The 25,713-nt window shown below is 39.1% G+C and overlaps 3 protein-coding genes across 8 annotated transcripts; all 3 read right to left on the reverse strand.

Annotated features, from left to right (window-relative positions):
* Window positions 1–515: 515 nt before the first annotated feature.
* On the reverse strand, window positions 516–5,955 carry LOC112561998 (BPTI/Kunitz domain-containing protein 4-like). Of its 6 annotated transcripts, none has more exons than XR_003098759.1 (7): window positions 5,941–5,955; window positions 5,648–5,735; window positions 5,198–5,330; window positions 3,408–3,515; window positions 2,847–2,933; window positions 1,659–1,748; window positions 516–1,248 (listed from the first exon to the last, which is right to left on the reverse strand). XR_003098759.1 is itself a non-coding variant. In XM_025234924.1 (6 exons), exons 1-6 carry the CDS (start codon window positions 5,712–5,714, stop codon window positions 1,160–1,162), a joined length of 540 nt encoding a protein of 179 aa, XP_025090709.1. In that variant the 5' UTR covers window positions 5,715–5,831; the 3' UTR covers window positions 516–1,159. The 6 variants fall into 6 exon arrangements, 3 of the variants coding, with proteins under 3 accessions (XP_025090709.1, XP_025090711.1, XP_025090710.1); XR_003098758.1 differs by lacking the exon at window positions 5,941–5,955 and adding an exon at window positions 5,868–5,882; XR_003098757.1 differs by lacking the exon at window positions 5,941–5,955 and having other exon boundaries at window positions 5,648–5,832.
* Window positions 5,956–9,171: 3,216 nt separating this feature from the next.
* LOC112562503 (antistasin-like) lies at window positions 9,172–19,210 on the reverse strand. Its single transcript, XM_025235782.1, has 13 exons — window positions 19,023–19,210; window positions 18,537–18,647; window positions 18,101–18,196; window positions 17,802–17,909; window positions 17,566–17,655; window positions 17,142–17,235; window positions 14,095–14,153; window positions 13,810–13,917; window positions 12,780–12,866; window positions 11,486–11,575; window positions 11,247–11,336; window positions 10,860–10,949; window positions 9,172–10,443 (listed from the first exon to the last, which is right to left on the reverse strand). Exons 1-13 carry the CDS (start codon window positions 19,084–19,086, stop codon window positions 10,433–10,435), a joined length of 1,098 nt encoding a protein of 365 aa, XP_025091567.1. The 5' UTR covers window positions 19,087–19,210; the 3' UTR covers window positions 9,172–10,432.
* A 4,524-nt stretch (window positions 19,211–23,734) lies between these two features.
* LOC112563238 (BPTI/Kunitz domain-containing protein 4-like) lies at window positions 23,735–25,483 on the reverse strand. The gene is made up of 5 exons (XM_025237060.1): window positions 25,327–25,483; window positions 24,834–24,947; window positions 24,542–24,631; window positions 24,255–24,367; window positions 23,735–23,862 (listed from the first exon to the last, which is right to left on the reverse strand). Exons 1-4 carry the CDS (start codon window positions 25,388–25,390, stop codon window positions 24,255–24,257), a joined length of 381 nt encoding a protein of 126 aa, XP_025092845.1. The 5' UTR covers window positions 25,391–25,483; the 3' UTR covers window positions 23,735–23,862.
* Between the last annotated feature and the right edge of the window lie 230 nt (window positions 25,484–25,713).

Genomic DNA, 25,713 nt, shown 5'->3' on the forward strand with positions numbered 1-25,713 from the left:
TTCTTGTCGTCTTGTGAGTGTTGTATGCGCATGTCACTTGCGAAATGGTAATTATGGACAAATCTGGGATGTTAAAATTATTCCAGCAAACTTCTTGATGCTGGTGTAGCAGGCTGGTCAAGTGTACCAATATGGCATCCTTCGCTTAGCAAATCACAGGCATACAAGATTTGCCGCAGTTGTGGTTGAGGCTGATAAAAGTGGACTAACTAAACAGGTCTAATCAGGGCGGGAAAGTCTGGTCCTGTTTCCGCCTTAAGACGATGCAGTGAAGGGAACTCCCTACTTATTACATGCGCGCGCGCACTCGAAGACACACCCACGCACACACACAGGTCGGAGTAATACAGAATGGCAAGTCTGTTTCTCCAAACAACATGGTTTCAAAAGTATTTTGTGGTGTAAAGCAATCAGAGACTGTACACAACCAGACGATCACGATGAATTCAATGAAACGCTGGTGGGTTTGTGTAGTTTTCACTCAACACTAGGTTTGCATACAAACAAAAGAAGTATTTATTTTGAAAACACAGATAGACTTTATTGTATTATGTGCTGCTACCAAACGTACAGAATAACTACTAGGAATAGGTATCTAGTATAAGCCAATGAAGTTATATGCTGCTCCAATCAGATAAATAATTAATGTACTTTAAACACTACTGCATCTGATCTCTAGGCTGCAGGCCTTGGGACCTCACTGAGAATTTCATCTTGATTTATAAACTACATGAATAGGAAACAGCTTATTTCCTTATAACAGTTGTTATTAATGATTTCAGGATCTCATAAGATAGAACTATTGGCTCTTTGATCATCAACGTCTCCCATTCTCTCTGTTATCTATCTTACGAAGCATTCAGTACGGTGTTCTTTGAATCCATTTATTTTCCAGTTGGATTATTAAACACTTTTCTCTACTACAAAAATCTAGTACAAATCGATGATGTTTCGGGTATACCTTTAAACGAGTATCAGACAAAATCTGACAAAAACTACTTTTCAATTCCTGAAGTAAACAGCTAAGACGGTAAACTAATTGGTTTGTCATGCTTCAGCTGAGGAGCTAGGTCTTTACGTCCAGAATGAGTCGATAGTCTTCAAGGAGTGTTCAGTAGGCCAATCATAAGCAAATCACAGAGACAAGCTGATGGACTGGCTAAACGCAAGGACATTGAGCACAGAATGCAGACTTTATAGCAACACGATCTGCACAAAAAACCTTGCAAGTGTCTTGACACTTGTAACCTGCAACAATCATATTACACACAGTCACAAAGAAAAGTCTTGACTTGCCTAACACTACAAGACACTCAGTGCAGCAAATAGCAGAAAAGTTCAGTTTAAAGTATTGCTGTCAGATGTGTATAACCGACAATTAGTGAAACTAATAATACAACACACTTTTTAGCACTACACAGTCTATATAAAGTATTTTTTTTAATTAGCCAAAGGTCTCTCCGATGCTCTACATCAGCATCTATGGTTGACCACTCTATTTATGTAATATCTACATGATGCAATTCTTAGGTACCATAGGTGCAAGATTCCTGAATGTTGATCAGGTAGCTCTGTAAAGCCTTGTGTCTAGTGCTGTACCCACACAGAGCCAGAGAGGCGATTAACACTAAAAGATAAAATATCAAATGTTTAGTTACCACTTTGACAGGTACATGTTCGGCATCCTTCTTTATAGACATATCCATAAGGACAGTTGAGTGCACACTTGATCATTGGACATTCTGGTCCTGCAAACGATTTTACTCGAGATGAAAACATGTAAATGGCATTTTAACTACTGAAGAAATCAATGTGTATACTCTAAAGTTTATTTTAAACGTTTCGTTTTCACTCATCTGTCATGCTTTATTAAAATGTTGCATGGGTTAGTAGACTGCAGATGATTCTCAGAATGTTAAGGTCTTTTTCCTTTTCAAACTCTACCTGTACCGATATTTTTAAAGCTGGAAATAAAAATAATATATTTAACTGAAACATTTATAAAACTAATTCATACTTGGTCGGCATGTACAAGTCTGACATCCATTTAGATACATGTATCCATTTGGACACTTCTGTTTGCAGATCACTAGTTTACAGAATGAACCTGAAAACATCGCCTATATTTAAAACTGCGCTTTCATTAAGCGCTTGTGATATTTGCCGAAATGGAAAGTCTGAGATGGTGTGGCGACAAAGCACGAAGAAAGCACATACATTCTGTCACCGAGATTAACAGAAATTTGATCGTTGGACAAACTGCAGGTATAAAGTCTACAGAAAAAACAATATTTCATCTGCCTTAGATATTTCCATGGTAGAGCGTACGCGTGAACACACACACACACAACACACAATTATGTTAATTGTACATTTCATATTAATTTTGGAGTCCAAACAGCTTAACTTTTCCTTTTTCATTGTACTGTATATATATATAAAGTTCCACATCTCGCATTTAGTTGCATACGACAGCTTCTATCGCTTTTAGTATGGCTTTTATACATCAAGATTACATTTGCATAATTTATATTTGCAAGTGTCGGCTTCTTCCTAATTCTATACATTCATGATTTATTGCGCACCTGTTACGCATAAGTCGCCACGTTTACAAATACTTATTCTAAAATCAGTTCGATGAGAGTTATTAAAGACTGAGTATTATTTCACACCTCTTACCCACATACCCTACCAACTGTATTTACGGCTTCATATTAGTTTATTTGCTTTTGACAAATTCTTCTGCACAGACTTTCCACATTATTGAAATAAGAAATATTTTAGGTTCATATGAAATCTTTAGCTGTATACATTAGTAAGAGGAAGTGCAACAGAAGTAAACTCACTTGGTTTACAGGTACAAGTCTGGCAGCCGTCTTCAAAGATGTAGCCGCTAGGACACGCACGGCATTTCACAGGAGGGCAAACAGGTTCTGAACAGACAGTTTCCTATCTCGGTTAATCGGAAGTGAAACGACGGTAACAATACATCGCTAATGGTTAACTAGTGAAAATATTTTAAAACTACGCTGTAACAGGAAATTATCATAGATTGGAGGGAGTGTGTCATTTGTGAAATACGTATTAATAATGGCAATTCTTTTGTGTACAGAAAAAAGAATACCATGCATGAGTCTAAATATAGGTCCTTTGTTCTGTACATAAAGGTGATAAAAAGAATACTAAAGGGTTTTTTGTTTATCTTTTGTCTTTTTTGTTCCTTTGGTTGTTTTGGTCTTTTTTTGCATTGAATGTGGATAAAGAATTGTGCAATAAGTCACACTAACTCTGTTTACTTACCATTGCACGTCTTCTCTCTCTATTTATGAGAGCGCGCGTGTGTGTGCGCGAGAGAGAGAGGGAGAGAAAGAAAAGAAACAAAGATCAAAATATTTTTTTAAATTTACCTTTTATGCATCGACATGTTGGACATCCATTTTTGTCAAGTACGTTTCCATACCGGCAAGCTCTAGCGCACACTGGTCCACATCGGTTAGGAGGTGGGGCTGGAGCACCTAGTAGATGTTAATACACATATACACACATTGAGTATATAGATTTCTGGTGCGAATATTTAGCTTTAGTTTCCACACACACACAGCATTCAGCTGACAACTACACCTACAAATCGATTCACAACTTTTACAAATCGTTCGACGCCTTCTATACACCAGCAAGCCTTACCTGCTCCTGCTTTGCCGACCATCAAGACCACGAACACAAGTAAAGCTGACACCATCCCACTTGCCATTTCTACCTGTTACTTGGTTATTTGGTGAGAAAATGACACACTAGTAGCTCTGACTCAGAAATGGAGAAGGAAGGAACAAACAATTTACTACTTTCAGAGGCTCTCTTCATGGTGTCGTCTGCTCGCAATGCAGCTTATAGACTTCGCCATATTTACATCCTTTACAATTATGGTCCAATCCCAGGCGGCGTAACGAAGAACTGTATTTTGATTGGTGGATATATTTGGATGATGCTGACCTCTCAAACGATTGACCTCGTGGCAGGTATATTTTCCCGGATCTCTTCACTGACCGACAAATGCCGCACATCTCCACCTCCCAAACGAACTCGGAATCGTCTATCAATATCTTTCGCTATAGAGAGTTTTGACCTTATCAAAACAAGAAAAAGTATTTCAAAATGTCAGCACAGTGACTGCAAAGTAACATTTGAGGTGAAGGAGTGGTTGTGCGCGTACACGCACAGCACAGATTTAAACACACATAATCACGAAAAAACACAAATATCCAAGCTAATTCTCACACACAAAATGATCTATACACACAAGACACACCTACCTATACCTCCAAACGTCCTCGCGTGCGCGCGCACACACACACGCACGAAGGAGTATATGTCTATGAAAGATTGTTTTTCATTCTTTTTCTCAATATAAGTGGCTACACTAACCGTTAAGACAATGAGCTGTTTGCCTGAGACCATTGCTGTTATTAACTCAGAGGTTCTTAACCTTGTTTGAGGTACCGAACCACAAGTTTCATATGGACATTCACCGAACCCTTCTTTAGTGTCATCACGAATTTACATAATCAGTCGGGTGTGTCTTGACCTCCGTGGCGGAGGCTCCGCCGAACACCTGAGACCGACTCACCGAACCCCTAGGGTTCGATAGAACCCCGGTTAAGAACCACTGTATTAACAATTATATTGTTTGTGAGACTCGTTGAGCTAGCCTTTGATGGTGGGAATAGCGCTATATAAATTAATTTTATTATTATTACACACCCCCTATAGGATCACGGGGTATGCTTGCCTAGCGAGCATTGTAAGAATAGGGTTCCTGCCATCCAGCCAGTCATGTTGTAAGAGGCGACTAAGATGGACACCTCACCTAGAGGTAAAATAGGTTGTGATAGGGCTAACAATCCCACCATGTCAAAAAGCATGTTACCGAAACTTATACCAGAGAACTCGTCACGGGTGGCGAACGTAATGAAGCACACCAGGAGACTGGACTTACGACGGACGACAGCCAAACCCGTTTTAGGTTCATATGAAATCTTTAGCTGCATACATTAGTAAGAGAAAGTGTAACAAAAATAAATTCACTTGGTTTACAGGTACAAGTCTGGCAGCCGTCTTTATGATGTAACCGTGTGTGTATGTATGCACGCAAGAGACAGAGAGAGAGGAACAAAAGAGTATAAATCTATTTTTCATTTACTTTTTATGCATCGACATGCTGGACATCCTTTTGGGTGAAATACGTTTCCACTGAAGCAACCAATAGCACACACTTGTTTACATCGGTCAGAAAGAGGGACTGGAACAGATTTTAGATCTTAGCACACACACACCTACACACACACACGAAACATATATTAAGTGTATACTTTGTTAGGATGAATATTTAGGTTTATTTTTCACACACACATATATATATTCATTAGGCATATAGATTGTTAGTGTGAATATTTAACTTTAGTTTTCACATATATATATATACACACAAATTAAGTATATAGATTATTAGTGTGAATATTTAGCTTTAGTTTTTACTCACACACTCACACACATATATATATACACAGTATTCAGCTGACAACTACACCAACAAGTCAATACACAACTTTTACAAATTGTTCGATTCCTTCTTCACACCAGCAAGCCTTACCTGCTCCTGCTTTGCCGACCATCAAGACCACGAACACAAGTAAAGCTGACACCATCCCACTTGCCATTTCTACCTGTTACTTGGTTACCTGGTGAGAAAATGACACACTAGTAGCTCTGACTCAGAAAAGGAGGAAAGAATCAACAATTTACTACTTTCAGTTGCTCTCTTTGTGGTGTCGTCTGCTCTCAACGCAACTTACAGAATCTTCCATACTCACATCCTCTACAATTACGGTCCAATCCCGGGCTGCGTGAGGTAGAACTGCATTTTGATTGGTAGACGATGCTGACCTCTCAAACGATTGACCTCATGGCAGGTATACTTTGGTGGATCTCTTCACTGACCGACAAATGTCCTCCGACCTCAACCTCCTGCTCTCCCTCTGTTCACTCGTGACCTCTATCACTCTTTTGCTGTAAAGAGCTTTGTGGGAAAGGGGAGAGCACTAACAACGATTTAAAAAGTCTTACAGGAGCAGAGATCTGTACAAACTGTCTAGAAATGACTGATAAAGGCAAGCGAAAGAAAAGGATTTGAGGGTACTTGGGGTACTTCGCGTGTCGAGGATGGTAGTCAAGGGTGTGGGTTATAGGTAGAGAGGAAAGGAATCATGATCGCTTCTTTTTTTCGGACAAGCTGAGCTGACACCCTGAACAAGTTTAGCAATGTACTTTGTGTAAACGCGCTGGCGACAAGGACACCTGGGGCTTTAAGTATATTGAATGTAGGTTATACTTTAGGGAGACTCTCATAGATATGTTATACTTTGGAAGAAGGTTGAAGACCGAAAATGTGAATAGCATCTTAGCGAAAACGCAGTTTTGGTGTTTGTTTCTACTTGGTTATGTCACCTGCTTTATGCTCTATTTTTTTTTTAATTTATAAACTTTTGGTCAAGAGGTTAATAAAGGTATAAAAGCGTCTCAGGGACAAACGGTCTCTACTACCACATGTGGGCCACCTTGCCGCTGCTTATACTCTGGATCCGTGTGTCAAAAGCAAAGATTTAATTCTCTGATCGCCTTTCTCTGACTACTTCACAAATTTTCTCAACTGCTGATACAACTGTATATCTCTCATCGTTTTGTGAGCCGAAATGTAAAGCCGTGTGTTCTACACATTTTACCACTTGGTCTACAGTTTGTGTCACAGAGATGTGTAGAGACACTAATTTTTCTCTCTAAAAATCGCTTGTCCACACTATGACTGCTCCATATATTCGGGAAGCTCCATAAACCACATCTACCTCCGCTTTTTATATTAAGAGCTACCCCTACCCCCCCCCCCCCCCGTGCAGGTTTCTCTGTCTGCGTTTGTGTCTGGAGAATAATCTTCTTTGTTTGTGGTATTTCCAGATAATTTTAACCCATGGCGAAGGTATGTACCTTATGTTACTAAAACCGATGAAAGTTATCGAATCTCAAGTAGGCTGCAGACACAAATCTTGCAGCCATTGATATTTCTGTCCACATATGCACTTGATGGTCGGACACACGGCAGGTGTGCAGGGCAGACACAAAGATCTTTACATCTTGCTTGAAGACACTATCAATACACAGTCTTTTATGCTTCTTCCTGAAGCTAGAAACTTCTTGTACATCAGGGCAGTAAAGATGAAACATCTGGTAAAACTGAACAGGCCAATGACTCGATTCAAGCAGGTTTGAGTAAATTACTGAAAAGAGTGCAGTACTGAGAGAGTTATAAAGAAGATGGCGGACGAAGACCGTTGTTTTGCCGCTCACTTGGCCATCAAGGAGCAACTGCTTTTTCTCTGATACATGACGTCTTTTTCTCTGATACATGACGTCTTTTTCTGCCTCAAGTGACGTAGAACAAATGACGCACACAAGATGTCAGACACAAGGCACTATTCGTACACGAGACAACACGAGACTTACCACAACTCACTACACATACACAGAGACTGACAATGGATAGCCATTGCCCTCCGGGAAAGGAAAGAAAACACTGTTGACAAAGCATTATTACAGTAAAATTGCGGAATATTAGAGACGAAGCAGGTACCTCATATGTAGTCTGTACAGACGATACTACTTCTAACTTTAAATACATAACATATGTCTAATAATATGCTCTTTAGATAAATACAGTTTGAGGAGTTTAAAGGAATTTGAAATGTAAAATGTCCTGTAAATATTTATAACTCGTGGAATGTTAAAGCGTATTTATGCAGCGCCTTTCTCCAACAGAAGCCTGGATTATGGTACTTTACATACATACACATGGAGACACAGAGACACAACGGGCAGCTAAGCGAGTGAGCACGACTCTCATCACACACGCACACTTTTTTACTTACCAGGAATTCTACTTTTTGTCTTGTTTTTTTTTTGTGTTCTTTTTTTTTTTTTTGGTTTTTGTAAAAAAGTACTTAGACTTGTATGCAACTTTGTACTGTTAGGGCGAGAGGAACCTGTGATATATAAGGGAAAAGGGATGAAGACAACAAGAACTGATGGTGAGACAAGGGAAGATGCAGGAGGGTCACCGTTTGGTTGAAGCCACGGATATCTTGTTAACTTTGTGCTTTTTCTTTTATCCCACCCTTATGCTAACATTTCCTTTGTTTATAAGTTATTTAGGAATATTAAACAAAAGCTATATAATAATTATATATATTAAGTCTTGTAATCAATGGATTTGTCTATAAGCTTTTAAATATTAAGCTTGCAAAATGTTAGAGAACATTCGTACATTTTAACTTCCTGTAGCTGCTGTTCTGGGGAATTACAGTCCTTCAGCTTTCAGTCAAACCAAAGACCTTCTATCTCCATAAAAGTTCTTTGACCACACTGCGTTTTATATTCAATCTCTGCTCTTGGTGGGCGGTCCGGTGGCGCAACGGTTAGCGCCTGTCATCAATACAGTGAAGGCTGGCTGTCCTGGGTTCAGCTCTCGTCTAAGGCACGCTGTTCCTTCTCTGCATGTTATATTTCTTTACATGGCTGCCTGCCTTGCACGGATATAACCTTCGTTGCTGACTCGGCGTAAACCACCATTCCTTCCCCCTCCCCACACTCGCTCTTCAAGTTCGTTGCCTAAAGGGACAGTCTTCATGGAGTGATTTCTCAGGAGAGTCCCTCAGGATGGTCTTATTGAAAAACGCTGATACCAGACACCGTTAGCCTTTATTAGTATTAGTGTTTGCATATTATACTATGGAGAAACGAGGACAAGTCTGTGTAAATCCATGAGATCACTATATGGTCAGAAAGTGGTCAGAACAAATAACATAATAACTAGGATTTGTGTGCGGGATCTTACTACAAACGCACATACACATAGGCACATACACGTATGGATACATCGATTATATACATATATACAGAGAGAGAGAGGTGCGCAATGATTTTGATAGACTGAAGAGTAAAAGAACACCACACATCTTCACGAACATTTTATATTGGACCACACTACTAAATTATGGAATAATGCTGTTTCTTAGTGTTATATGATAGCAATAACAGACCCTGGGTAACAAAGAACTCAAAACTGTATTAAAAAATAAAAAGTGTATATTTTATACTGAAACTGTATATGACAAAAAAGTAACGAACAGAGAGGTGCGGAATGCCATCAGGGAAGCAAAGAAAAGGTACAAGGACAAAGCTGAGTTGTAGTTAAGTAGTGGCGACCTCATGGTATTAACAGTATGTCTTCTGTCAATCGCAAGGAAAAAGCTATTAAAAATCCAGGTGGCACTTGCAGTCGTTGAGTGTGGACTTCACAACGTGATTAATTCTTTTCTGCCCGCTTTGAGAAAAATGACCTCGAACAACTATTTACAAAACAACTCTGGTCCCTGAGCATAGATTGGTGATTGCCAAGTCCTCTGTCAGGGATCTTGTTGCTGATAAAGTTGGATTTACTAGGCAGGTCTAATCAGAGGGGGAAAATCTAGTCCTGTTTCCGTTTTCACACGACACAGTGATGGGAAATCTTGTGGTTTGAAGCAACCAGAGACTGTACACAACCAGACGATCCCGATAAACTCACTAAAAATTCTGATGGGTTTGCTTTGGGTTTTCACAGGACTAGGTATGCATACAAACAAAAGAAGTATTTATTTTGACAACATAGATACACTTTATTGTATTATGCTTTTATGTGCTGCTACCAAACGTATAGAGCACCTACTAAGAATAGGGATCTAGTATAAACCAATGAAGTTTTATACTGCTCTAATCAGATAAATGATTAATATTACTTATTACTTCTGATCTTGAGGCAGCAGACCTTGGGACCTAATTTCAGATTGATTTAAATACACTACATAAATGCCAAATTTCTTTACTTCTTGCTTACATTTGTTGTTGTTGTTGTTGTTGTTGTTGTTGTTGTTGTTGTTGTTGTTGTTGTTGTTGTTATCTCTTCAGAAAAGATTGGCGGCTACATGATCCTCTATCATCTCCTTCTCTCATTTTCCTATTTACTTGTCGTTATAAGCATTTAGTATGGTGTACTTTGTATCCCTTTATTTCCCACTTCGATCATTAAACACTTCTCTCCTACAAAAATATAGTAGTAATCAAGAAAATTTTCTGGTAATGTTTAAAAGCAAGGTATATTTTATACACCTATATGATCTAATCAGACACAAGAGATTTCTACAGGTCAGAAGGTAAGCTAATAGGTTTGTCATCAGCGGTTCAGCGAGGAGCTAGGTCTTCACTTCCAGAATGAGTCGATAGTCTTCAAGGAGTTTTCAGAGGGCTAGGTGGTAGGCCAATCATAAGCCTATTACACAGATAGGCTGACTTACTGGAAAACTGTAACAGTCATAATACACGCAGTCACAAAGCAGAATCTTGACTTGTCTGACACTATAAGACACTCAGTGCAGCAAACAGCATTTTAACGAATTGCTGTCAGATGTGTATAACCGACAATTAGTGAAACTGATAATACAACACATTCTTTGTGCAATTCACAATCTATGTAAAGTAATCGTCCTTTAGACGTAAACATAACTAGTCACACGTCTTTCCGAAACTCTACATCAGCTTCTATGGCTGACCACTCTATTTATGTAACATCTACATGATGCAATTCTTCGCTACCATAAGTGCAAGATTCCTGAATGTTGATCAGGTAGCTCTGTAAATCCTTGTGTCCTAGTGCTATACCCATATAGAACGAGAGAGGAGGTTAACACTGAAAGATAAAATATCAAATGTTTAGTTACCATTTAGACAGGTACATGTTTGGCATCCTTTGCTATAGACATATCCAGAAGGACAGTTGCGTGCACACTTGATCATTGGACATTCTGGTCCTGCAAACGATTTTACTCGAGATGAAAACATGTAAATGGCATTTTAACTACTAAAGAAATATATGTGTATACTCTAAACTCTAAAGTTTATTTTAAACGTTTCGTTTTCACGCATCTGTACTGCTTTCTAGAAATTTTGCATGGGTTAGTAGACTGCAGATGATTCTCAGACTGGTTAGAAGATCTTTTTTCTCCGCATAATCTTTTCTGCCATTCCTTTTTCTTTTTAAATTCTACGTGCACTGATTTTTTTTAAAAAGGAAAATAAAACTAATACATAAAACGAAAAATTCATACTTGGTCTGCATGTACAAGTCTGACATCCATTTAGATACAGGTATCCATATGGACACGCATTGCGGCACCTCACTAGTTTACAGACTGGACCTGCAAACATCGCTTATATTTAAAACAGGTCTTTCATCAAACAGTTGTGATGTTTTTCGGAATGGAAAGTCTGACATGGTGTGTCGACGAGGCACGAAGAAAGCACATACATTGTGTTACCGAGATTGAGAGAAAAGACCGGATCTTACCTGGGTTGCACGAACAGATCTCGCAGCCATTCTCGTCTCGTTGAAGTCCGTATGCGCATTTGATGGTTGGACAAACTGCAGGTACACAGTCTGGGCAAAAACAATATTGTGACTAGTTTAGTCAAATTTACATCAGCACATAACAAACACACACACACACACACACACACAAACCTACCTTCGTCTGAAGAACCCAACTTTGAAAAACCATCCTGCTTTTGATAAGCTAAGCCCTTTGTCATCATAAGATGTGTTTAATTTTTGTTCAGTTTTAAAAACCATGTTTAATAATATGCCTAATGCTTGCAATATCAAATATTGAACAGTGCATCGTATTCATAAGTAGTATGTTTTCTTTTAAGTATAACCCTGCATTATAACATTTGCAATAAGAAAAACAGTGAAACGGGCATGCCAGTAAAAGGTTTTCATTACGTTCTTTGTACATTTTAGATTAATTAGTCCTAAGAACTTTATTTTTTGTTTTTATTGTACTATATATCTAGTTCCGCATCTCGCATTTAGTTTTATACGACGACTTCTATTGTTTCAGTATGGTTATTAATATGTCAAGACTACATTTGCAAAAAATATGTTTGCAAATATCGGATATTTCCTAGTCTTTTATATTAATGATTTATTGCGCACCTGTTATGCATAAATAACCATGTATACAAATATAAACTCAGTTCTCTGGGGAATTATTCAAGATTTTGTATTATTTGACACCTCTCAGCAAACGTATCCTACCAAGCATTTACGGCCTCAGTTTTGTTCATTCGCATTTGACACATTATTCCATACAAAATTTCCACATTCCTTCAATAATAAATATTTGAGATAGGTATAACTTTGTTACATATATAGTGTAATGAGTTGTGATACGTCTCGTATTGTCTCGTGTACGAAAGGTGTTTTGTGTTTGATGTCTTGTGTGCGTCATTTGTTCCACGTCACTTGAAGCAGAAAATGACGTCATTTATAAGAGAAAAAAGACGTCACATATAACAGAAAAGCAGTTGCTACGAAATGGCCGAGTGAGCGGGAAAGCAATGGTCTTCGTCCGCCATCTTCTTTATAACTCTCTCAGTGACTTTCCTGTGAAATTTGGCCTCTTCGAATCGATTCACCTACAAATCTCTTCATCGTCATCGTCATCGTCATCTGCGGGGCTCGTCGAGCGTTATGTGCGTGTGTGTAATATGTCGTGCGTATGCAAGGTAAGTGTACGTTCGTCTTATCACGTATACATTAGTTTAAACAAAAACAAAAAAACTAGCGAAGGTAAGCGTACCTGGTTGACAGGTACAAGTCTGACAGCCGTCGACGTAGACGTAGCCGTTAGCACACGCATGGCATTTGAAAAGAGGGCATAAAGGTTCTGAACAGAAAGTTTTGTAGCTCGGTTAGTTGGAAGTGAAATGACGGTAACATTACATCGCTAATGCTAAATAGGGAAAATATGAAAACTACGTAGTAACTACGTTAGCCTTAAAAATTATCATTAAACGGAATGGGTGTCTGTGAAATCTGTTTTAATAATGGCGATACTTTTTATGGACATACATTTCAAACTGACTCGTGTGTGTGTATGTGTGAGTGAGCGCGCGCGCTTATGTCTGTCTGTCTGTCTGTCTGTCTGTCTGTCTGTCTGTCTGTCTGTCTGTCTGTCTGTCTGTCTGTCTGTCTGTCTGTCTGTCTGTCTGTCTGTCTTGACATAAGTAAAGCCACGTCGTCCGCTTTTGTCAGTCAGCCTTCCAAGCACCCTTTAGTTTAAGGCAGGGATGCACAACCTACGACCCGCGGGCCATATCCGGCCCGCGAAACTTCTGCCCACATTGCAGGATATCCGCATGTTAGTAATAAAAGAAGACATAAAAAAACGAAAAAAAAGGAAGAAGAAGTATTTATCCCCACGTAGGGGCGTCTCTCAATCTTTTTTTTCCATGGAAGAATATTTCGATTCAGTGCTCCGACTTGGTGTCTCTACGATGAGGCCGGAGATTCAGAAGTTGGTTTCGGGAAAACAACTTCAAATATCCCACTAATTACTACATAATTAATGGTAAGTACAACTTGTTTCTAATAAAAAATGGTATCTGCTCTATTTTTTTTTCCTTTTTGTATTTTTGCGGTGAAGTGGCCCGCGACACGGCTGTCCGAAATGGATTTGGCCCGCAGGCCGAAAAAGGTTGGGCATCACTGGTTTAAGGGAACAAAATATTACCTTTTACCAAATATATTTCTACTCTGTGTGCGTGCGTGCATGAGAGAGAGAGAGAGAAAGAGAAAGAAAAGATAGACAAAGACTTATTTTAACTCACTTTCTCTGCACTGACATGTTGGACATCCTCTTTCATCAGGAACGTTTCCATAGAGGCAAGCAATAGCGCACACTGGTCCGCATTGGTCAAAAGGAGGGTGTGCAACAGCTGTTAACACACAATATAAATATAAACACGCATGAAGGATATTGTTGGTGGGAATGTATAGCTTTAGTTTTCATATGTGTGAGTGTATACACAGTATTCAGCTGACAACTACACAAACAAGTCAATACACAACTTTCACAAATTGTTCGATTCCTTCTTCACACCAGCAAGCCTTACCTGCTCCTGCTTCGCCGACTATCAAGCTCACGAACACAAGTAAAGCTGACACCATCCCACTTGCCATTTCTACCCGTTACTTGGTGAGAAAATAATGATTCACTAGTCAGGAAAGGATCAACACCTGCTTTCAGTTGCTCTCTCCGTGGTGTCGTCTGCTTGCAACGCGTTTTATAGACCTTACATCCTTCACAATTATGGTCCAATCGCAGGCTACGAGACGTAGAACTGCATTTTGATTGGTGAATATATTTGGACGATAATGACGTTTCAAACGATTGACCTCATGGCAGGTATACTTACCCGGACCTACGAATGTCCCCCAACTCTACCTCCTGCTCCCCCTCTGACGCACTCGCGATCGTCTATTAATATCTTTGGCTGTAAAGATCTTTTTAAAAAGGGGAGAGTATAACCACGACTTCAAAATCTAACAAAAGCAGATATATATATATCTGCGAGCTGCCAGTTCAGCAACGTACTTTGTGTAATTGTGTAAACACGTGGTGACAAAGACCTGTTGCCGTAAACATAGTGAATGCACGTTATACTTAAGGGAAGGTCGACGACCGAGTTATTACAAGAATGTGAATAGCATGTGATCGCCTGATCAAAACAAGACATTTCGAAATCTCGACACAGTGACTGCAAAGTAACAGTTATAGTGAAGGAGCGCTTGTGCGCCTACACGCTCACGCACACACAGAATTAAACACACATACCCACGCACAAACACAAATATCCGTGCTTATTCACACATACAAAGCATATATATATACACACACACATCAAGACACCCCTACACATATTTACAAACGCGCACACAGACACAACAGAAGTATATGTCTAGGAAAGATTGTTTTTCATTCTTCTTCTCACCACGAGTAGCTACACAATGACCTCTTTGTTTTGAGATCATTATTATTGTTGTGTATTTATATTTTGTGTGAGGCGCTTTAAGCTAGCTTTTGATGGTTGGGAAAACGCTATATAAATAATAATAATAATTATTATTATTACACATATAAATACATATGCATGCTTGTATATATATATACACACAAAATGTCTGTAGGGAGACAAAGATCTATAAAAGATTGTGACAGTTTCTATAGCGACGACGACATACCAAGCTTTCGGAAAGGATTCCGGACGTGAATAACTGTCAACATGCGGATCTCTCCTGTTTATATCCTGTAGACATCAGACTATGACGTCAGGTGAATGGACGAGACTAGCTAAGGTCATTGGACAGATCAGCTGTGGGATGGAACTGTTACTGTGCCCCGAGGGATGGATTAGTGACTCCTAATTGTATTACTGAATTGTTTCTACTTGCTTAGTAAACTTAATTACTGTAATGTGTGTGACACATCAGGTTATTCAAAAGATGTCGGCGGCCAACAAATAAAGATACACTGATATTAACCTGACAATTTCGAAGTAGGTATATTTGTAGCAACATTTGCAAGTTGCCAGCCGTTTTAAAGGGTTCGGTAGGGGCCACTAAGGGGAGGTAAAAAACTTTTTTAAGTTACTTCCCTTGACGCGCAAAGCACATGACATAGTGAATGCTCGGAATTTTATCTATACATTTTTAAAATCTGCATTTGTTAAGAACTGAGATATAATTATGTAGTATACACTGATCGAGAAATGCTTGATAGACACTGCGCGCTGTGAAAACAATCACGTAGACATATTCCTACTCGAAATGTCACAGCATGGAACATGAATTGGCTGTACCTCCTCAGTTTTGAAAGAAAAAAAGAATTTAAGAATTAAAATCCAGGAAGCAGTCTTCACTGTTTATGAAACTGACGAAAATTCAGCGGAAGTACATCCCAGATACTGAAACAGTACTGACATACGCATTTTACTCAGAGGCCATGCTTTTTTGGATTTTTTTTTTTTTTTTTTTTTGGTGGGGGGGCTGCATACCTAAACTCTAAATCTTAAACGCTGCAATGTGTTGCCAGGCCACTCACACATATCTGGTAGTCTATATTCTTCTGTCTCTTGTATTTTTTCCCATAATTTATTCATTTAATTTCAAAGACGTATTGGATAAAGGAATATATTGTTATTTATAGTTGTTAATCAGTTGGCACTACGCTTTTTGTTATTATTATTTCCGTTTCTCCGCGTTATCACTTTTTCTTTCCTGTCATTTTGGTTGGTTGCTTGTAATTTATCATCATCATCGTCACCACCACCACCACTACTACCATCATCATCATCATCATTGATAAAGCCCCATGATTTTGCTCATAAATGCCGGAATATGGCGCTTTAAAAATAAGCTTTATTATTATTGTTATACACATAAATGAGTAAAGGTTAGAATAAATGTATCATACATTTTATATTGTCTTGTACCCCACATTAAATTGGGCCAGAAGACTAAATTATGAACGAATATGGTATTGTAGTGTTAGAGGATAACAAGAACAAGTACATTTTATTTGTTCATTTATTTTCCAAGCTCTTAATACATTCGTCTCTACAGTCTGCAGCTCCTTAGGTTGTGTTTTGTACTGCAGGTCCTTGTTTTTCTCATCAGCGAAATCTTTTTTTCAGTTGGCCTATTGGTTAAAAAAAATTAAAGAAAAACAGATTAATGTACTGTTGTTTGTGTACTGCTAAAAGCGATTTCGTTGACCTTCACCTGAATGTGTCTTTTTCAATAACAAAAAATTGGACAGAAAAACATTTCGTCGCTTTGTTGCACGCTTTGACAAAAAATATAAACTTCGTCCGAAATCAAATCAGACTCTTTCATGCAAACCACAGGTGTGAGCCAAAGAGGATCAGATATGGAAGAAATTCAGCACATTCTTGTTTGTATCTCAAAAACGGGAGGAGGGAATTGATTCAGATTTGAGAAAATAATATTTCTATTGAGCTGTACAAAATCATTAAAAAAAATACATCACACTAGTTCTGCAAGAAGTTTTCGAGAATAAAGAAGCAAAATCTTTTGTCTGAAGTTTTTAAATTTTGATCCATGTAATCGGTGAAAGGTAGTGAGGTAGCATCCTACCTACTAGTAAGCTACTATTGGGCATTTGCAGGTACAGCCAGGTGGCAAGGCGTAAGAGGGATTGGCACAGTGCTGCGAGCATTTGTCTCGGCAGACGTCTGCAACAAAAGCACAACGATCCTCAGAAACGTGACGTCGACAGACGAGGCTTCTATCCATAAACATCAAAGTATGCTGACCTATGAACATGCTATTAAAGCTAAACTATGAAGATCGTAATAATGTTAAACTGTAAGCACTTTCGTAATGCTGAACTATCAGCACCATAATGATGTTGAACTATAAACAAATAAACAAATAATGTTTAGCTACGAACACTAACAAAATGGCGACTGATGCCCAGAGAGGGAAAGAAAAACAAACCAAAAAATAATAATACATTTCTTAACTGACGTGAACTATGACTCCAGAGGAAGATATCAACTCACCAGGTAGGCACGTGCATGTCTGGCAGCCATTCTTGGTGACGTATCCGTTAGTGCAAGGTCTGGGACACCGCACTGGTGGGCAGACTGGACCTGCGGGAAAGACAAGGGCCACTTAGTCTTCACGACTGAGCTGAAGCAGCCGACAGGACGTTTGGATTTTTACTTGAAGGTTGGGTACATGAGATGGTTACTTGAAACTAAGGTATATAATTATGACTGGAGTAATTTCAGCTTACGGTCTCTGCATTTGCAGATTGGACAGCCGTTGGAGTCTAAGACGTTCCCGTATGGACAGAAAATCAAGCAGACGGGTGGGCAATGCTTTCCAGGTGGAGGATCCACAACTAGGGTAACAGAAGGTATACGAATTGATTAGAGTATGTGTGTGCTACAAAGAGCATACGACATTTGTAAGAAATAAATATCTAGTCTGCAAAAAAAGTTTGATGTTGATAAATACGCTGTCTTCTTTCCCGTATGAAATTTTTGTAAAATAAATTTATATAATGTAAAGTGATGGTGACTAACAACATACCACGTGGTTTGCATCGGCAGGTAGGACATCCGTTTTCCTCTAGTCTTCCATAAGGACAGTCAATAGCAGGACATTTAAGGAAAGGACAGTCGGGGCCTGTTGAAGCAAACCAATAGTATCCATGTTCAGATCATATTCGCGCTAGTACACAAGGTCGTGATGAGCAGCATATTCGGTGATTTAGTTCGCATTTATTAAATTGAAAGAAGAAATTGCCTGCCAATCTTACACTTACACTACAAAATCATTACAATATTAATAATACCAACCTAGCGAAGGGGTTACGTTAGACCAAGTTTGAGAATTCTTTGTCATCTTGGAAACTTCTCTTTTTTAAACTTTGTTCACATTTAGCTATATGTTATGCGATTGCTGAGGGCTGGATATGGCTTTATAAAATACTTGGTGAAATAAGAGTCAGTTGGAATGAACTTACGTTGTTTGCACTGGCAGGTTGGACAGCCATAGGAGTCTAAGACGAACCCGTATTCACAGAAAATCTTACACTGTGGTGGGCACTCGTGGGTTGGTGGTTTCAGAATCAAAGCTGTAGAAAATATGCAAGTGTTAAATACTTACTTTGTGCGTCCAAATGTCTATGTGACTATGTGCAAATATGTGTATATGTGTCTGCCTATAAACGCTCAAACCTTGAAGAGAATGTTGGAACTGATTGAAGAAAATGCTTCTATAAATAAGTGAAATGTGATGAAAACTTTTGCGACCAAAATGATAATCAGAAAATAGCTAGTTAATATTCAGTGACTTGCTGTGAATATTCACACAGCACATTGCCTGCTTGAATTTAGTTCCAGGACAGAAACACTGATGTGAACAAACGTTACACAAGAATGAAATGAGTACATCATCCAGGTGTAATGTTTCTGTCCTGTAACTTATCCACAAAGTAGATAATACTTGCCAGTCAAGCCTTGTATGATGGACAAGCCCCCCAGCAGAAGCAGCAAGAAACTGGTGCTGGCCATCCTTGGTGAGTATTTCTGTCAGGCTTAATGTAGTTGGACAGAAAGCAAGTCTTTTGACGGGTTAGAGTTGGTGTATCTGGTGGTAGGTGGGGAGTTCTTGGTGTTGCTACCTGTAGAAGCTAGCACCGTGACTTATATAGGCGCCTGGGATAACTGACTCATCATTTTCTTTTCCCCGGGGGTCTCCAGCAGATGAAACCCTGCATTGGACGTAATAAGCACGCCTGTGATTGGCTGACATTGTTTATGTCGCTGTCCGCATCCTGCTTCGTGTTTGTTGGTCATTTCCGGATTATCAGGTGCAGCAGCTATCAGCAATGGTGGTTACTGCTGACCTATATTTTTCACCTACAAAAGTAGCTTACAACTGTGTTAGTATTAGTTAGTACTGTTAGCACGTGATACAGATGTGCATACGTGTGAGGAAAGATCGGAAAGCTTGTTGGTAGCTTGTATCTGTGCGTCAGTGGGTGTGGAATATATATATATGTGTGTGTGTGAATGTGAATGTGGGCATTTTTGTCTGATATAGGGGAAGTCTACGTACGTGTGTGGAATATGTAATGTATGTATGGCCCAAGAGAGATAACCCGTTCACGTGTACATACGTTTGACATTGAAAAGTGAGTCGACTTTCTCATCTCAAGATTCAATATGCAAAATATGAACCCAATAACTGATGAAACTAGCCCACAAGTACCTGCTGTGCCAGAAACTGATTACCCTCGTGGATTTTGCAGTATCGAACTCACTCTGTTTGAGAAGAGACTAATCGTAAGATCAATTAGGTCAATAATTGGTTGGTTGGTTGGTTGGTTGGTTGGTTGGTTGGTTGGTTGGTTGGTTGCCTGCTTGCTTGGTTCGTTGGTTGGTTGGTTGGTTGGTTCATCACTTCATTTATATATGGATCGATGGCTTGAATTATAAATGTGAAGTTCATATATTGCTATATTGGGGGTGGATGGAATTGTGTGATTTCGTGTGCAATGGAGGAACAAACATGTGAGGAGGAAATAGTGTATTATGGATGGATAGATATATACAATACGCATGTATGCATCTATGTATGGATGTGTATGCGTGTATGTAGTGATATGTGTATGTTTAAATATATGGATTGATGTTTGTATGTACTACTCTATGCGTGCATTCAGGGATGTTCGTATAGATGTATGTATTGATGTATGCATATAGGAAGGTATATCTATTCTTGTATCACGTATATCATTATTATGTATTATTATATACATCATTATGTATATATGTGTGAATGTGTGCGTGTAATTGTGCATACAGGCGTGTATGCAAGTGTTCTGTGCGGGCATATGATGGATGGATGGAGGGATCGCGAGATAACGAGCGATTGAGAGTGATTACGAGTGAGACAGAGATGTGAAGTGAGATGGTCTTGATGTTTAATCACGCGAAATAAGTCTTGTGTGACGTCCCCCTATGTCTTGAAAAACACCAGCTAGGAAACAGCTCTTCTTCTATCACAACCAATCCTTTGGGCTCATAAAACGCCCCAGGTCACAGAAACCGACGTCAAGACATTGAACTAGGTTAAGGTCCAGGTTAGAGACCTAAGGGAGGGAGGGGATGAGGAGCGGGAGTGAGGGGAGAGAGGCAGACGCTGCATCCTCATGAAGTAACGATGGGGCAACTTGTTTCAGGACAAAAGATGATTCATGTTTTATTGCGTCAAATTCAACCTTGAAATTGTCGCAACTCTCATGTATCCCGGAAGAATCATCCAAGCATAGCGACCTTAAAAACTGATATCCTTTATTTCTATTCCACAAGGTGTTTCAGACCCGGATGCAGCGAGGAAAAGTTGAGTCAAGTGTAGACAAATGCAAATAACGTAATTGTAAATGGTAACCAGGCGGCAACTGTATCGATGTAATAGTCGCCTTACCAACGATCTCTTATTCATAACATGAGATAAATGTCGATGCTTCACAGAGCATCCCTCGTTCATTATTTGCTCTTATCTCTCTGAATGATGAAACTATGTTCGGACCTCTCAAGTCTAGAATCAAAACACCTTTCTGAAAAAACACTTCTGCTCACATCACTTCTTGATACAACTACTTCGTTAAGGTTGGCCACAGCTTCGTCCTTATGCTACGTTTTTCTTCATTTTCGTTTTCATAGCTCGATGAACTCACATCTATTCAAAAATATACCCCCTACAAATACTACTACTTATTCTTATTATTCTTATTCTTATTCTTATTCTTATTCTTATTATTCTTATTCTTATTCTTATTCTTTTTCTTATTATTATTATGAGAGAGAAGAATGCGGGACTGAATGTGTTCTGAATGTGGTCTATATAATATTTGACACATATTTAATCACTGCAGTTTTCTTTGTGTTTTCTTTATGTTTTAATACTATAACTAATACTTTATAATAATAAATATAACACTTGAAATATACTAATAAAATTAAAACTACAATCTAGTTATCAGCAATTTTTCAATTTCGTGGCTCTTTTAAAACCCAATATGGATTTTTATCTACGTGTATTTCTTACGGCCCCCAGGCCCGTATATATGAAGCGAGAGTAAGTCGTCTCCCCAGGGCATGAAGGAACAGCATCTTGATTCCGAAGTTATCGAGCTGTGTCGAAATCTCACGGACACTACTTTTCATCCCCGAGCACCTTTGCCACCGCTTTATAATTACTGCTTACTAGAGGTAAACAAGATCTGTGGGAACCAAACATCGTTTTAAAACTTAGTCATAAAGTTCTCGTTTTGCCCCAGAGCAACGATTTACTTCCGTTTCGTAACTACGGCCTCTGAAGATAAAACAATAAAAAAAACTGATTACATGGATAGCAGGTACGGACCGCTGCGTGGACTCTTCATCTGTCATCTCCCTTTTTCCTTCCTCCCCCTTCTCCTTCTCTTCTTCCCCTGTAAAATGCGAGGGCTGTGCGTGCGCAGTATGAATAAAACTTATGTGGCAAATTTTTTACCGCTTGCATTTAACTTCAGACAGAACACAGGAGAAGTGAAAGATGCTCGCTTCACCGCAAGGAAGGGCTCCCCACTTCAATGTAACTTCAATAAACATTTCGAGTCATCAAGATGAGAATCTACCTCCTCCTGCCCGGGGGGACATGTCAGACAATGTTGTCATTAAACGGCGTGGGAGGGTTTAACGACTTTCACGTTTTGTGACATGAATGGACTAATAGCAGGGATCTAGACATTAAAGTTATGTTTGTGTGCGAGTATGTGAGCTAACAACGGCGTCTTAGACATAAGGGCTCCAAGTGTGCATGTGTACACGTGGGTGCACAAACAAAATAAAACTGAACAAAATAAAGATAAAAAACAACAGAAAAAAATGAAAGATAAAAACAAAATAGAGCGATCTAAAAAAAAAAAGTATTGCGAAAAATGAAAAAAACGAAGATAATGATGACTGACTGGATCATACCCCATATAGTCTAGACCAGGGGTCTCAAACACGCGGCCCGCGGGCCGAATGCGGCCCGCGAAACATTTTTGTGCGGCCCTCGGCCACGTCTGCGGTGTATATGTATGTTGTGCTTGGTGATTAACTCCCGCAGTGAAAATTACCCCCGTTATTAGTGACAGAGACAACGTCAACTTATTTTAATAAACTAAATTGCCTGTGCACGTAATAAACTACACTAAATGTAATTAATAATTATACAAACTTTATTTTACCATTTAACTGCAGTGACAGTAGTGTTCGTAAAATTTAATGAAAAAACATTTTCTTTTCGTGGTGCGGCCCGCTGATTGGCTGTTACTTTCCACTGCGGCCCACATGCTAATATGAGTTTGAGACCACTGGTCTAGACGTTTGAGCAGGTGTATCTGTATCTAAACACTTTAATTAGTTTAGTTTTTAACTCACATTTTTTTTTCTATATTTCTCTCTCTGTAGCTCTCCCCATTTCTCTCTTCTTTCTTTCTCCTGGTGAATAGAAACTCTACTTTGTAATAATGTTTCAAGATTTCATAGACCCCACACGTTTTGCGCATAAATCTGCATATGTAAAGGAAGCAAAGACGGAAACATATTTTGTTGCCGACAAGAGAGGTAAGCGGCTGTCGGCAAACAGTCGTCACGGACCATCCCCCCTGCCTAATCTTGATGAATTATTTGTTTACGTCAGGCGAAAAAGAAAAGCGGCGTACGTATGGAAGATGAAGAAGGATTGATGATACCGTGTCGGCAGCAATTTCAAAAGAAAAGATTTCGGATTATTTATATAGCGCTGAAAGATTTAGATGAAGATTACTGAGCTGCTACATGAAGCAGTGATTCGTTTGCTCCAGACAACTGACTATCGGTTTATTCATTTCCCCAGATGCCGCAATCGAACGGGACCCACTGCATTTCTACAGTGCAGTTTTGAGTAAGAGCAATGACAACTTGTTGCAGTTAACTCTTCAGGTATGGAAGACAAATAAAGCACGATTGTTTTGTGTACAATGGGGTAACTGCTTTGTTTTTCTTATTCATTGGAACACCTACAAGTCAACTCATCTGGCTGTAGTGACACCTTCCTACGTCCATACAAGCATGTATAAATACAGACTCACACACAAAGGCACCAAAGTACCTTGTAGATTACAAAACTCATTGAACAAGTAAAATAGCTTTCACTGCATTTATTTCAGAAGTTTTATTATGCTCTAGAAATCTCTGAGTTGGCCGAGGTAGTTCTCAGCTGAAGCGCTGCGTTTGGATTTTGCCAAGGTTGTCGACTGTTCTGTCATTTACCTGGAAACAGAAAAAAAACTAGCAGAGATAGAACTGAGTGAGAACTCACGTGAAACACACAAACTAGCAGCTGCTCTATCTTTTATGCCGTCTCAACACATAGGGAGCACTCATCGGTCTTTTATAGACTTCTACAATATAACTGACTCACTTCTAAAGATCTTCAGACTTTTAAACCATGATATATTCTTCTGATTAAAGAAATTTCTTATGCAATCCATTTTTCATAAACTCTTCCTCCTTCTTTCAACCAAAACACTTATATTGCCATTTGTAACCACTGTTAACTGACGATTAGTTAAATGAAAACTAATTGGGCAGACATATTAGGCTTGTTAAAACAGTTTAGAATACGATAGTTGTAAGAGCTATCTATTAAGTGGGTGTTATACCTAATAGGTAGGTCGTGGTTGCACATGACCTCCGCAGTTGCAGTTACATCCATGGGGTAGGATGCTCGAGTGCGGGGCCTGACAATAACTCAAACACCTTTGCTGGCAGTTACCTGCAACAACGTTACATTGCAGCTACAGGAAGATATTCAAATGTTAGAGAGGACGACAACACCTATACAGTAATTTGTACAAACAAGCTCATGTTAAATGTTCGTACTGATGAACAAACACTGACTTTCTCTAGTGGCAAGACATTCAAACAAATGTGATTATAAGACACTGACCAACATTGCACTCGCACGTCTGACAACCATTTCGGTAGATGAAACCGTAAGGACACTGGTTGTAGCAGGTCAGCTGAGGACACACGGGACCTGCAACATGTCAGAACCTAGATAACATACAATGTCTGTGAGCTTTGTTTGTTTGAGACAAAGTATTTTACTTCATAGCAATAATCACCTCATAATGATGCGTGTGTGTGTGTGTGCATATATAAGCAGGAAGGGAATACATAACGAGGGTAACAAAAAATCTCAAATTTTCTTTCAAATTTCAGAGACGTCACAAACTTACCGTTCCTGCACTGGCAGAGAGGACAGCCATTGTGGTCAAGTTCGTAGTCGAATTCACAGTACTTTCCACATGGGGGACGGCAATGTTTGGGGTATGTACCTTGATATTGGGGAGCTGAATACCGGAAGTAAATATAAATATATATTAATATGTAAGGATACATATAGGGCGCACACATGTACATAAACATTCATAATAAGATAAATATAGCTTTGTACAAATAGGAAAAAGCCAATAGACGTTTCCAATAGAGACATACAGAAAAGACAGAAAAAAATACTTTTTTTCATCACTATAATTATTTTCCATGTATTTATTTTATTTTTATTACTTTTTTATCGTTTACATTAACTGTTATGAGTTAGTTTTGTTTTGAAACTTAAAGTTTCTTGACAAGCATTGGATGTCTGAATGTACACATGACACATCCAGATCACTGTTCTTATAAGTTTTAGGGAGAACTTGACATAAATTCAATCATCAGAAATCTTACCAACAAGACCGTGTGCAATAGCGAGGACTCCTAGCAGGACCAACGCCAACTGTGCAGTTGCCATTCTGTCTTCACCTGGAGATGACTTTGTCGTTTCAGAAAAGAATAGATTGTCGTTGGGAGTTGGCTGGTGTGGATGGTGAGTCTTGACAACACCGAAAGCTTATATACAGGTGAGTGCGTGTTAATGAGACGTGTGAGCATCCTGGAAAAACATTGACCTACTTCTGTTTGTTTTTTTATGTGCTGTTCTTAATATCCGACACATCTGTCTTCTCTTATGACAGGTGCCGGAACACTTCCCGGGAATGATAAGGAGGGCATTCAGTTGAGCCCTCTAACACAAGGTGTGTGAGACGGTGCACGCGCTTTGTTGTGGTGGCGGCG

Source organism: Pomacea canaliculata, linkage group LG4 (assembly GCF_003073045.1).
Source record: "Pomacea canaliculata isolate SZHN2017 linkage group LG4, ASM307304v1, whole genome shotgun sequence".
Taxonomy (NCBI): domain Eukaryota; kingdom Metazoa; phylum Mollusca; class Gastropoda; order Architaenioglossa; family Ampullariidae; genus Pomacea; species Pomacea canaliculata.

Bases quoted from the DNA above. Each gene is read 5' to 3' on its own strand.
- LOC112561998 (XM_025234924.1), bottom strand. From the start codon at position 5,714: ATGGCAAGTGGGATGGTGTCAGCTTTACTTGTGTTCGTGGTCTTGATG. The intron at 2,934-3,407 runs GTAAATTTAAAA...CTGTCTGTTCAG, and splicing joins AACATGTCGATGCATAAAAG to AACCTGTTTGCCCTCCTGTG. The intron at 1,749-2,846 runs GTGAGTTTACTT...AATCGTTTGCAG, and splicing joins GACTTGTACCTGTAAACCAA to GACCAGAATGTCCAATGATC.
- LOC112563238 (XM_025237060.1), bottom strand. From the start codon at position 25,390: ATGGCAACTGCACAGTTGGCGTTGGTCCTGCTAGGAGTCCTCGCTATT. The intron at 24,632-24,833 runs GTAAGTTTGTGA...GACATGTTGCAG, and splicing joins TCTCTGCCAGTGCAGGAACG to GTCCCGTGTGTCCTCAGCTG. The intron at 24,368-24,541 runs GTCAGTGTCTTA...ACGTTGTTGCAG, and splicing joins GACGTGCGAGTGCAATGTTG to GTAACTGCCAGCAAAGGTGT.
- LOC112562503 (XM_025235782.1), bottom strand. From the start codon at position 19,086: ATGGCCAGCACCAGTTTCTTGCTGCTTCTGCTGGGGGGCTTGTCCATC. The intron at 17,656-17,801 runs GTAAGCTGAAAT...TCTTTCCCGCAG, and splicing joins AATCTGCAAATGCAGAGACC to GTCCAGTCTGCCCACCAGTG. The intron at 10,950-11,246 runs GTATGAATTTTT...AATCGTTTGCAG, and splicing joins GACTTGTACATGCAGACCAA to GACCAGAATGTCCAATGATC.